This window comes from Triturus cristatus, chromosome 10 (genome assembly GCF_964204655.1).
Source record: "Triturus cristatus chromosome 10, aTriCri1.1, whole genome shotgun sequence".
NCBI classification, from domain to species: domain Eukaryota; kingdom Metazoa; phylum Chordata; class Amphibia; order Caudata; family Salamandridae; genus Triturus; species Triturus cristatus.
In genome coordinates this window covers 321,101,636-321,115,628 of record NC_140593.1, presented here as the reverse complement: position 1 = coordinate 321,115,628, position 13,993 = coordinate 321,101,636, and the positions used below count along the sequence as shown (strand labels likewise).

The following is a 13,993-nucleotide window of genomic DNA, read 5'->3' as shown; positions in this document are numbered from 1 at the left end:
TGTTTCTGGTGATTGTGAGCTTGTTGGTGAGGGAGAGATCAGCTGGGTGTCGTTGGCGATGATGTAGAGTCCGTGGTTCCTGACTATGGCTGCAAAAGGGCCATGTAGATGTTGAAGAGGGTGGGGCTCAGAGAAGAGCCCTGGGAGTCTTCGCAGCCAATCTCCGTGTGTTCTACCAGTGAAGAAAGAACTGATCCAGTCCAGGGCTTTGTCAAAGATGCCAGTGTTATGGAGTCTTGTGGTTAGGGTGAGTAGGAGACGGTATCAAAGGCGACCGAGAGGTCCAGGAGGATGAAGGCTGATGTTTCTCCCGAATCGAGGAGGGAGCGGATATTATCAATGGCAGCAAGGAGGGCAGACTCTGTGCTTTGGTTGCTTCAGTAGCTGGATTGAGAGGAGTCCAGGATGTGATTGGCTTCAATGAACTCGGACAGTGGGCGTTGATGGCCTTCTATAGTTAGTAAATAGGATTTAAAAACCTTAGAAATAGACTGAAAAAACAAGGTGACAGGGACTTTATAGTTAGGCTCAGGTTTCGCTCATACAAAACTATAGAAATTAAGCAGTTCTAGTTACCTGAGCTAACTATAACTTATGCCCTCGCAATGCACTGCTTATGACCTCAAATATTATATCACTCATGACACTTTTTTTATTTTTCCAGAGCCAAACACAGATCTTATTTTCTGCTAAAAAATCACTACCTAATTTTAGCTACCCGCATATTTACATCATCCAAGAAAGAAATGTTTTTTTTAATTACATTCTACACTCTATTTCAACTGCCTTTCATTTAGATAACAGTCTCCTTCCGCAACAGCCTTCTCCTGTGTGCTACTCCTCCTTGCCTTTAAAAAGACTAGAGTGTGGATTGTAGCTCATATGCCATGTTTGGGGCCGGAGACTGTGACAGAAAGAGTACAGGGACTTAGATTTGCCTAGTGTGGACATTACTTGGGTTGGCCAGAGAAGGTTCAAGTGGTTGAAAGCATTGCAGATTCCCAACATTTAGACCTCATGATTGAGTTTTGTGGTAGCAATGATCTAGGCATATATCCTGGGGTATGACTGGAAATCCTGATGAAGGATACCTTTGGTCAATTAAGGGCAACATTCCCTCATACAGACTTGGTGTTCTCCAACCTCTGCCAAAGGCATAAATGGAAGTGGTCAAACAAATTCTGTCCACAGATAGACAAAGCCAGGAAACTGTTTCTACATTCCTCAGAGACCAGCACATGGCACAATAAGTTATGCTTTGACATGGGCAGTATCTATAGAAGTGATGGAGTTCATTTCACAGAGAAAGGCAAAAGGGTGTTCATAAGCAACTTGAAAGACTGCATCATGTTTTATATGTAGCTATCATCTACACACAATAAACACAACGGCTCTTCTAAGAGCCACCCCTTTTCGCAAACCCTTGTTCATTTAATTTCTTTTTCAACTTCACAAATCTGTCGCAAAGCAAAAAGACACATTGAATATACAACAGTATATTTAGGATTTATGATTTGCTGATTGACTCTGCCAATAGCTGTGCGAGTTTAAGTGTCTAAGTGCGTCTGTTAGTGGATGTGTAAGTGTTGGAGAGAGTCTGTGAGTGACGGCTGCAGATAGTGTCTGAATGGGTCTGTAAGTGGGTATATGAAGGTCTGGTTGTGTTTGTGACTGGGTTTGTGAGTGTCTGAGTGAGTCTGTAAGTCACTGTAAGAGTGTCTGAGTGGGTCTGCGAGTGAGTGAGTATGAGAGTAGCTGAAAGAATTAGTGAGTGGGTGAATAAGAGTCTGAGTGGGCCTGCCAGTGTGAGAGGGTCTACATGGGTCTACCAGTTGGTGTGAGAGTGTTTTAATGGGTTGGTGAGTGAATGTGAGAATGTCTGAGTAGGTCTATGAGTGGGTGATAGTGTCTGAGTGGGTCTGTGAGTGGGTGGGTAAGTGGCTGTGTGGGTCCATGAGTGGGTGTTTGAATGTCTTCTGAGTGGGTTGGTTAATTGGTGTGAGAGTGTCTGAGTGGGTCTGTGAGTGGGTGTGAGAGTGTTTGATTAGTTCTGTGGGTGGGTATAAGAGTGTCTGAGTGGGTCTGTGAATGGGTGTATGAGTTTCTGCATGGTTGATCTGTTAGTGGATGTAAATGTGTCTGGGTCTGCAAGTAGGTGTGACAGTGTCTGAGTGGGTCTGTGAGTGAGTGTGTGAGTTTCTGAGTGGGTCAATAACTGGGTGTGAGTGTGTCTGTGAGTGGGTGTAAGTGTGTCTGGGTGGGTCTATAAGTGGGTGTGACAGTGTCTGATGGGTGTGTGTGTGTGGGGGTGGGTGATTGTCTGAGTGGATCTCTATGTGGGTATATAAGTGTCTGAGTGGTTCAGTAAGTGAATTCTGAGAGTGTCGGATTGGGTCTGTGAGTGGGTGCAAGAGTGTCTGAGTGGGTCTGTGAGTGGGTGCAAGAGTGTCAGAGTGGGTGTGTGAGTGGGTGTGACAGTGTCTGAGTGGGTCTTTGAGTGGGTGAGTAAGTGCCTGAGTGGGTCAGTAAGTGGGTGTAAGAAGGTTGTATGATAGAAGCATGAATGGTTTTACCACACAGGACTCTACCATGCAGCCTAACCATGAATGCATCTTAACCACGCAGTCCTTTACCACAAAATGTCATGGTATAGGCATGAATGGTAAAGGGATATGTGTGGCTAAAGTTGCCACTACCATGCCTGGCCCCGGCCCCTGCCCCGTGCTGTCCCTTAAACTTCCCAAACCCCTTCCACTGCCCTAAAACCTACCCCAACCCCCAACACTAAAAACAACCCATTCCCCTCCCACTGCCCTAAGGCCTAAAACCCTACACTACCCTGTCCACCTGGCCGCCAACATTCCTTAAACTACCCTTAACCCTTTCCACTACCTTAAAACCTACTCCGACCCCCACTCTGAAAGAAAAACAACTACCCATTCCCCTCCCACTGCCCTAAGGCCTAAATCCCTGCACCCTAATTTATACTACCCAACCCCCACCCCGTGCCCTTTAAACTACCCCAACCCCTTTCACTACCCTAACACCTACCATGACCCCAGCCCTGAAAACAACCCCAACTACCCATTCCCCTCCCACTGCCCTAATGTCTTCCTACTTCCATCTTCACTGTCTTCCATATAGCAAGCAGCTAGACCACGCACTGCCTTAACCATGCATATGCAAGGTTCAATCATATGCATGGTTAAGGCAAGCGTGGTTGTGCTTGCATAGTTTGAACACTCATGGTTAAGTCCATGGTGTTCCGACTGCTCCCCATGTGAGAATGTCTGAGTGGGTATCTGAGTGGGTGTATAAGTGTGTGAGTGAGTTTATGTGTGGGTATAATAGTCACCCAGTAGATCTCTAAGTGGCTGTGAGAGGGTCTAAGTGAGTCTACCAGTGGGTGTGTGAGTATCTGAGTGGGTCAGTGAGTGTGTGTGAGAGTGTCTCAGTGGGTCTGTGAGTGGGTGTGAGGGTGTCTTAGTGGGTGGGTAAGTGGGTGTCAGAGTGTTTGAGTGGATTTGTGAGTGGGTGTGGCGGTGTCTAAGTGGGTCTGTGAGTGGTTGCAGGAGTGTCCGAGTGGGTCTGTGAGTGGGTGTATGAGTAGCAGTGTGGGTCTGTGAATGGGTATGTGAGTGTCTGAGTGGGACAATGAGTTGGTATGAGAGTGTCTGACTGGGTCTGTGAGTGAGTGTAAAAGTGTCTGAGTGGGTGTTTGAGTGTCTGAGTGGGTATGTGATGTGATGTGGTGTATAAGTGTGTGAGTGGGTCTGCGAGTGTGTGCGAGACAGTCTGAATGGGTCTGTTAATTGAGTGTAAGAGTGCTTGAGTGGATCTTTGAGTGGGTGTATGAGTGTCAGAGTGGGTCTGTCAGTGGGTGTGTGAGTGTCTGAGTGGGTTGGTAACTGGGTGTGAGAGTGTGAGTGGGTCTGTGAGTGGGTGTTACAGTGTCTGAGTGGGTCTGTTAATTGAGTGTAAGAGTGCTTGAGTGGATCTTTGAGTGGGTGTATGAGTGTGAGTGGGTCTGTCAGTGGGTGTGTGAGTGTGAGTGGGTCTGTGAGTGGGTGTGACACTGAATGGGTCTGTTAATTGAGTGTAAGAGTGCTTGAGTGGACCTTTGAGTGGGTGTATGAGTGTCTGAGTGGGTCTGTCAGTGGGTGTGTGTGTGTCTGATTGGGTTGGTAACTGGGTGTGAGAGTGTGAGTGGGTGTTACAGTGTCTGAGTGGGTCTGTGAGTAGGTGTGTAATTGTCTGAGTGGGTTGGTGACTGGGTGTGAGAGTGTATGAGTGGGCCTGTGAGTGCATGTGACACTGTCTGAATGGGTCTGTTAATTGAGTGTAAGAGTGCTTGAGTGGATCTTTGAGTGGGTGTATGAGTGTCTGAGTGGGTCTGTCAGTGGGTGTGTGAGTGGGTTGGTAACTGGGTGTGAGAGTGTGAGTGGGTCTGTGAGTGGGTGTTATAGTGTCTGAGTGGGTCTGTGAGTAGGTGTGTGTGGCGGGGTGGTGGGAACAGACTCTACAACCAAACCAGTGCGTTGTAACGAGGGTTTTATTTTAGTCAACAGTGTCCTTTGACGTGTTATTCGTCGTCTCGTATTCGACGCCAGGGGAAGGCTTCTGCGATGGGGCTCCAGATTGAGTGTCTCCTGTATAGTCCTCCCTTCGTATCTTCGGGACTTGCTTCCGTCTTCTGGGGAAGCTCCGGGGTGTTCGGCCCAAGGAAGCAATGCAAGACAAGAAGAGACCAGGTATTAGGACACCGAGCCGTTCTGTTATCAATCGGGGCCGGGAGTGAGGGAAACCAAGTGCTCTAGTGCTCGTGGTACCGCAACTAGGTGAGTTCGTGCTCAGTGAGGGGAGGGGGGGTGTAGAGCTCACTAGTACGGTGGTAATTACTTTCAAGGCGGTGGCTGCGTCTTCCTTCCCACCCAGCCCGCTACTTTCCCCCGTACCTGCTCAAGCCACGCTCCTCCCGTGGGAACGTGGCGGGGCGCCTCGTAGGATCGTTGGCCTCCTGGCTTGTCGCGGTCGTCTCCACTCCGCTCGGCTCTCTGGTCTTCGGTCTCTTCTCCACGTCGCTCCTCTTCCCAGCTCCTCGTCTTTCTCCACTGCAACACTCCGTCCGCCTCCGGGGAATCGCCGTCCGTCGTCTTCCGGGTTTCCTCTGTTTTTATCCCGCCCTCTGCCACGACGTCATCAGGGGGCGTGGTTTCATCCGTGAAGTAGGTCGTTTTAAAGGAGCCCTGTCCCGACTCCGATGTCCAGTCCTGGGATGGGTAGGGATACCACGCGTCCTCTGCTGAACGGTCCAGCGGCTGCTGTAGGGGAAGAGAGGGCGGTGAATCCCACCAGTTCCAGTCTGTCGAGGCGGCGCTCTCGTCCCCGCCACAGTGTGTAATTGTATGAGTGGGTTGGTGACTGGGTGTGAGAGTGTATGAGTGGGCCTGTGAGTGGGTGTAAGAGTGTCTGAGTGAGTCTGTAATGTTGGTGTGACTGTGTCAGAATAGGTGTGTGAGTGTGTGTATCAGTGGGTCTCTGAGTGGGTGTGTAAGTGTCTGAGTGGGTCGGTAAGTGGGTATGTAAAAGTCTGAGTGGGTGTGTAAGTGTGTGAGTGGGTCTCTGAGTAGATTGGTGACAGGGCGTGAGAGTATCTGAATGGGTCTGAGTGGGAGTGAGAGTGTCTCAGTGGGTATGTGAGTGGGTGTAAGAGTGTCTGAGTAGGTGTTTGAGTGGGTGTTTGAGTGTCTGAGTGGATTTGTGAGGTGGTGTTTGAGTGTCTCATTGGGTCTGTGAATGGGTGCATGAGTTTCTGAGTGTGTTGGTGAGTGGGTGTGAGAGTATCTTGGTGAGTCTGTGAGTCAGTGTATGAGTGTGGAAGAGAGTGTGTGTGTGTATTTTTTTCAGCAGAATGTGCCACAATCTTACAAAGTGGTCACACTGAGCATCGCAGTGGATTTGCGAACTCTTGTGCGTGGTATAAAATGTTTTGGGGTATTTTCTAACCCATCAGGGGGTCCCTCACAGACCCGTACAGTGCACCCATGTGGTCAGGGTACCTCTACCCTGGCCTCTTGTACTGCATTACATCTGAATTTTTCCAGCCAGGGACGGTTCCCCGATATCTGAAATGTTGGCCGCAACTTTCAACTCAGCTTGTGACTAGCCAGTCACAGTGTTGCTAGTAATGCGTGGCTTCGTGGAGCCTCCACGGGGGGTCTGTGGGTGGTCCCCGTCACTAGATATCTATATTTCTTTTTTCTTTGATATCTCAAAAGCTACTGAACGGATTTACAGCAAATCACAAACAGCACACTTTCTGGACCAAGATCTAGTTTCTGCCAAATTTAATGTAATTCCTTTCAGCAATTCGGGCTGTACTCGTGTCTAAAATCTCTATGGGAATTAATATGGGAAACACACTTTTTTTACCCTCCCTTTTACTCTGCCCCTGCTTGACAGATCACCCCAAAACATTCCATTCACAAAAAGACAAAGTGGGGCACGTTTTCTGTAAAATTTCATGGGGCGCCAAAGTTATAAGCAAGTAAAATAACATTTTCCCAATGGAAACTCGGTTCAAACTATATGCACCTACTGGCGACTCATCGGTCACGATTGTAATGCTTGTATTAGGGCACTGGCAACCTTGCTATGCCGCTAAGCATAAACCTCTTTTGAGAAGAAAATTAGCTGTTGGCATATACGTTTTTTCTACTACACAGTAAAGGAGAACATTTCTTTTGCTTTCTGTTTAATCTAGGAACTGTTTTGGTGCCTATTAATTGAAGTTATACATACGTGGTGTTCAAATGGGACAACAATGACAAAACATTAAGAATATACAAAAAAACATTCTCTGTTCATATGTTTGAAGTATGGATCCATTGAATTGGCAGTGAAACACTTCAAAGACCATCTAACAAATACAAGTGCACACATCAGAGTTGTTGCTAGCACACGTCAAAACTGGTCAGTTTACTTTGATTCAATTTATAAGGGGCACTAGATTGCTCATAAAAGAATCAAAAAGGCACCATAGCCAGAGAGTTTTTTTTGCTGCAGGGACAGGAGATTGATGGTGAAAAGCAACCTAAACAACGTCATACTGCATGTACAGAAGTGATGCTGAAATTTGAGGATAACGTTTAGTGGTGAAAATCTATAAGTGTAGCTTGCATTTGTAAAACTGTAGTAATTTTACTGAAGATCTAGGTTTACTAACTATTGTGTTCCTGTTATCAGGTTCAACCAGTTTGATCTTGAAGCAACATCGTCATGTAAGCACGATTATGTGGCAGTGTATGATGGACCGGACACACATTCTTCACTGCTTGGAAAATTCTGTGGCCAGATTCTTCCACCAGTTCTCAAGAGCTCCAGCAACTCCATGTTCCTGGTGTTCAGGACAGACAGTTCAGGCACGGCATGGGGATGGAGGGCATCTTTCAGAAAGACATTAGGTAAGGAATTCACTTTCCTTATTGGCTTTGTGACTGTAAAGATCTTTGATGCGTTTATGACCCTGTTCTTAATCATGAATATGAATTAAGAACATATGTGAGTTAATCATGAAAAGATAAAGTATCTGAAATCCTAATGATTTTTTTTTATTTTTAAAACACTTTTGACTATGATGTTGTAAATGACGATCTATTCATTTATTTATTAATATATTATAGTGCTTTGCTATGCACCAGCATGTCTTTTTGTGACATGTGAAGATTGATGCTGCTCTTGAAATTGTGGCCACTTAACGTTAAACATCTATGGAGGTAAATGCAAAAGGTCGGATTAAAAGTTTGGTGATTATGTAAAACCCTCTAATTTCTGGATAAAAAGAGGCAAATCCACTCGATAAAGTTCATCCAGGATGGGCAGAGAGGAATTCTCTTCTGGGTTTGTCATTCTCTTCTAGAAAGTGGAGGACTACGGTTTTGGTGCAGGCAGCGGCACGGCGTTGAAGTTGCAGACAGATGACAGTTCCAAAGTTGCTCAATGCCAGTTCCTTCTTGTAACACAGAAACTCACTTCCAAGGGTCCAGGAACTTGGCAAGTAGGACTCTCAGCAGAGGAGCCAAGGCACTACAGGTGAAGTCACGATGGCCCTGAGACTTTGAACAGGAGGCAAGCTCAACTCAGGCCCTTGGAGAAACTTTAGAAAGTATGATGTAGAAAGCAAAGTCCAGTCCCCTCACTCCCAGGACAGGAGCAGCAGGGAGCAGGCTAACACAGCAAAGCAAACTGCAAAGTGGCAGTCCCTTTTGGCAGCACAACAGCTCTTCTTCCTGGCAGAATATCATCAATCCAGAAGTGTTCCGAGTATATGGTGTCAGAGGTCCAGTTATTATACCTGCTTTGGGCTTTGAAGTAGCAAGACTTCAAAGAAAGGTCTTTGTAATGCACCCATGTGGTCAGGGTACTGCATTACATCTGAATTTTTCCAGCCAGGGACGGTTCCCCGATATCTAAAATGGTGGCCGCAACTTTCAACCCTGCCCTGGCTCCAGACACACCACATGTGGTGGTGACATCTTCGTGTAGGGACAGGCACAGCCTTATTCAGGTGCAAGTGTCAGCTCCTCCCACCACTCTAGCTCAGGAAGGCTCATCACCCTGCTGATTGGCCATCAGGATATGCAGGGCACACCTCAGTGCATGACTGTCTAGAGTGAATTCACAAAGCCCAACTGACATCAAAACCAAACATATTTTAGTGACAGGCAGAGGCACAGAATAGTTAAGTAAGAAAATGCCAACTTTCTAAAAATGCTAAAAGAACAGATGATGGATGGAATGCTGAATTCTTTAAACATTCACCCCCAGTCACAGATCTGTTAAATCCATTGTTTTCTTGCACACCACACCATTCCAGTTTGGACCCAACCATATGCAAATCAGTCTTGACCCTGTTCCCAATTAGAACAGTCCAGCCCAAACTGCCAGGCCAGGTCTTCCTTGGACCATCCAGAAGCATCCTGAGACTGGTTTTAGGGCAACACCCCTTTTCAGCCAGGCTAGCTTGAATCTGGTGGGGTAGTGAGCACGAGACCCACGTCTGAACATACCCTTACCACTTAGGGTGACAAATTCAACAAGAATAGATGATGGATGGAATGCTGAACTAATCAAACATTCACCCCCAGTCACAGATCTGGGTTTAATCTATTGTTTTTTTGCACGCCACGCCATTCCAGTTTAGGCCCAGCCATGTGCAAATCAGTCTTGACCCTGTTCCCCATGGGAACAGTCCAGCAAACAATCATCATGGGACCGGTTTGGGGGTAACACCCCTCGTCAGCCAGGCTAGCTTGAATCTGGTGGCGTAGCGAGCATGGGACCAATGTCTGGGCATACCCTTCCCACTTAGGGCGACAAATGCAAAAAGAACAGATAATGGATGGAATGCTGAATCAATCAAACATTCACCCCCAGTCACAGATCTGGGTTAAACCCATTGCTATTTTGCATGCCTTTCCATCCAGAATCTGTGTGTCTTTTTGCATTCTCGCCCTGAGTGCACAGAGATAGACAGGTGGGCGATCCCTGCTTCATAACAGACTAATACATTTCGGTTTCGTACTTATTTTTTCTTAGAGATCAGAATGCTCACTTCTGCACATTCCAAGCCATCACTTGAAGGTTACTTGAAGGTCGAGATATCATTGAACTTTGTGTCTACAGAGAACATTTTGGCCTGCAGCTAATAAATACATATGTTTCTGTGCCTACAGCTATTCCTTACTCTACACCATGCTGTACTCTCTTCAATTCTGCACTTGATCTTGCAGTGTCTACCCCTAATGCAATCCCCCTAATATCTCTCATTTCCTTCTCCATCCCAATTTGCACAGCGCCTAACCACAAACATCCACCTCGTGTTGTGTTTGACACATAGGCGGCCATTTTGTATGTAGGTGGCATTGAAAATGGTCAAAGCTAATAGCTTGTATTTTTTAGATCAGGAGCACTATGACTTACAACATTCAATTGGAATTTCGGTCACAAAACTCTTTAATATGAATGAAGACCAATGGTTCTTCACTTAAGTGGAACATCGACATTTACCAACCCATCACCTTCCCATATTCATCAAAGTTTTAAATCATGAATGGAATGTCAAGGGGACTTTTGCCACGCATTTGCTTTTTAGCACATCTGTGCCCTAAATGCCCTTCATTTGTATCATTTACCTTCACAACTATTTTGATCTGTTCTCTTATCAAATTGGAGAAGGCAATGTGGATTAACTTAATTAAACACATTTTTAGAACGATATTTCCGAGATCTGGTGCCCTGAAAATATTTCACATCTAAACTTCTTTTAATTCAGAACGAATGCGTTTGAATGGTTGCTCCGGGCTGTCACTAGCGTTTCCAGACTGTGAGAAAAGTGACCTGTGGATGATTAAATAACGCTGGCACTTGCGTGCTTGCCAATCATAACATTCCCACAGAACTGAACAGTTACGTAGTTGTTTTGTCTGTTTAATTTCAAACAACAGTACAGAATAGGTGCTTCTACTAACCGACTAGGAATGGCATGTTGTGTATTTTTATAAAGTGTACTTTTAAAATATAGAACACTTGTTGAGGCATTGTAGTTTTACAAACTTGCTGTATGTAGGCCATTCGCTTATTTATTTAATGAAAGAATAAGCGCTGACAAAGTCGGTAGTTTTATATTTTTGCACCGTGGGAGGCGATGTGGCCTAAAGACCAGAGCTGCGAAGTTCGCAACTGAGGAACCAGGTTCGAGTCCTAGCGTTGGCTACGCATCCTGTGATTCTGGACAAATCACTTTAATCTCCTGGTGCCTTAAAAAGAATCTGCTCTTGTGCAGTGTAATCTGGTGCTCATGTAAATCGCTGTAACACCCTTGGGCCAAGTGCATTTGGAAATAGGTGGGGATGCTTTCCAGAGTAGAGGTCAGAGGAACCACCAATTCAAAGATTTCCAGTGGCACAGGCCTCATCAAGGTGGCACACTCCTCAACAATGACTTCTGCAGGACAGCAACCTGGACAAGTTATTGTCAGGGAGCGTTGTATGGCAAGGTCAGATGTCCATCCGCCAGGGGCGGTTTCTCCAGAGGATCGCTGCCCTCTCCCCCCCCCCCCTCTGCTGTGCAGAGAGCTGGAAAAATAAAATGACAATTAAAGGAATTTATTACCATATTATTTTTCCAGCTTTCTGCCAACGGAGAGGGCAAGGCGGGGCCAGAGCGTTATTGCTGCGGATTGGCAGCAAGGACGATTGGCCCCTTCAGTTTGAAGTGTCGGTTTGGAGAGCTACTTTGCTTACGCCAAACCGACATGCGCAGTTCAAATTCACCGAGAGCAGGCATCGGCCTCCAGTGCCCTTTGGAGCACTGAGGCAGCCTGCTTCAGCCAATCCAGACGCCTTCACAGCATGAGAGCAGCATCTGGATTGGATAAGCACCTGTGGTAGCTGTGAAACCTCACGCTTGGAGGAGCCTGGAGCCATGGAGTGATGAACATGGAGGATGTGCTGCAGGCTAAGGTAAGTGAACACTTTTTTAGGTCTCGACTAGCGAACGCAGCGCATGCACTGCTTCGCCTTGGAGAGACAATTGTTGTCGGTTTGTTAAGCGAAGGGAGACAAAACATGTGCACGCCCGGACAGGCGATGTGTACGCGCATGGCGTCTCCTCTCTGTTTCACACACTCCCACTGCGTGCTTAATTTAGCTTTCAGTTCATGTGCGCGCCTGGACAGGCGATGTGCACGCGCACCGCACATCGTCTCTTTTGCTCGCAGGCTTGTTTTTTCTCGGTTCTCCGAAGACATGGTGGGTGCAATTTGAGAACAACAAAAACTGCGTGTCTTACTTAGCTCTCACTGGCAGTACTGTGACTTCAAGGCACAGTACCATCCTGAATTATAACAAACTGAATGGCACAAGTATATTTTATTGATCTGGGGGAGGGTGTGAAACACTGATTCGGGTTCTCATGGAAGAGAACCACAGCCATCTGAGGCAAGCACACAAAGCAACTGAGCTATTTAACACAAGTTAAAACTCCTTGTGTACACCGAGTTCACCCTCGTGAATTTTAATTAATGAAAAAGTAAGAGTGTTTGTTTGCGATTTTCAGCTGGAATGCATACAGGTTAGCGCGTATGCTATGTGAAAAAAAACACATGCTTACAAACAGACCCAGACAGACAGCAAACGGATGCACACGGATGCACACAGCATTGGTGCCTAGAAGCCACTATCGTACCAACCTTGCAGCTGTGCAGGCAGTGACTCCTGGTACTGATGGTACTTGGCTGCCACCGCCTCCGCCTCCACCTTCTTCGGAAGTTGTCATAGAGCATGGCCCCGTAGATGAAGCCCATCGCCACAGTATGCAGTGGCAGGACCGGGAGCAGAACCCGTTCCCCATCGTCTCTCTCATTGCCCCTGGCTGCCTCGGGGTCATGGCACGGACAGCGAGAGCTGCAACTGTCTTCCTGGGAGAGCGTGGGGCTGGAAGATCACCGCTGCTAGAGGCGGCATGTGTGGGACGAAGCGGCTGTTGGTTTGTTTATTTATTTTGTACATAGCGCGGGCTTCACCTAGGTGCTAGAGCGCTTTACAGTAGACATAGGTAGTTACAGAAGGTTCCAAATTACCGAATATTACCAAATATAGGTTGACTAGGTCATAATTACAAAATAGTAAACCATTCCTAACCATATCTGTCTGGTTTGTACCAGGGTCTCAGCGCAGACGGCAGCACCTCGGACACAGAACTCCGAGTTGGCCACTATTCTAAGCCAGTGGTCTATGTGCATTAAAAACAAGCATTTGCAATGCAATAGGTCTCGCATTTATGTGAGTTTAAGCTATTGGCATTCTTAATAACAATGCCTTTTAAATATGTTTTAAAAATAAAGGCATTGTTATTTGCAATGTCAATAGCTCAAACTCACGTAAATGCGGGACCTATTGCATTGCAAATGCTTGTTTTCATTTTTGAAAGTTTTAGTTTATTTGTATGTTTTTATAGTGTGTATGTCGCCAACTCGCCTCACCATTTTTGCTGGTCACCAGCCGCCAGTGCAATCCGCCCCCATTTCCCCGAAACGAAATTCTGCTAATACATGGATAAGCAAGAGCAGAACTAAATACAGAAGGAAAAGGGAATGGGAATGAGTGATAGAAGAGAGAGCCAGAGCATTGCTGTCATGTCAGGTGTGTTTCTTTTGTACTTCAGACCATTTGCACCGGCATTCTTACAAGTTGGCGTTCTCAGGCAGGTTGAGCATACACTGTGGAGGGAGAGAATACACATATATTTAGCATCATTCACAGATATCCAAAAGTACAAAAAACTCTTGCAATGCAAGGTGCTCTGCTTACTGGTTATAAACTATCGGTCCACGATGATCCCAAGACAGATTTTGAAGGAAGGCAACAATACAAATCTAAAATTATAATCCTGGAAATGGGGCTCGAAAGAAAACAAAATATGCAAAGCAATCAAGACAAATTGTTACCCAGAAACAGGTCACAAACAGGCTGTCGGTCAGGGAACAAAATAATATATATATATATATATATATATATATATATATATATATATATATATATATATATATATATATATATATATGTTTCTATGGCTTTCCAGCCAAATGAAACTGTTAATAAAACTAAAATACTGACAAACATGGGTGAAAAAATGTCATGGCCATTCTGATCTGGTAAACTTCAACATCTGCTATGTCTCCAGGGCTTCAAGTTCCAGTAGGTGTGGTAGTGGAAGGTGAAGACTCAACCCAGGACCGTGCAGAACAACTCACTGAGAGGATAGTTGTCAGCAATAAGTAAATCTCCTTTGAGAAAGGTAAAGGTTACCAAAATGCATCAGGACCGAATCGCCAGCGCTGAAAAATAAATCAGTTTCAAATTACGGTAAGTGTGCAGCTCACTCCTTTCCTAATGGAGAGGGTTTTGGGAAGTTTTTCCGGCCTGGTCCTGCC

General features: G+C 46.0%; 1 protein-coding gene across 1 annotated transcript in view; it reads left to right on the top strand.

Annotated features, from left to right (window-relative positions):
• Positions 1-13,993, top strand: part of CUBN (cubilin) — a 1,289,359-nt gene that overhangs the window by 1,003,705 nt on the left and 271,661 nt on the right. Inside the window, exon 59 of the mRNA XM_085631507.1 lies at positions 7,246-7,463. Coding sequence (XP_085487633.1) covers positions 7,246-7,463 — 218 coding nt within the window. The remainder of the gene's footprint in view (positions 1-7,245; positions 7,464-13,993) is intronic.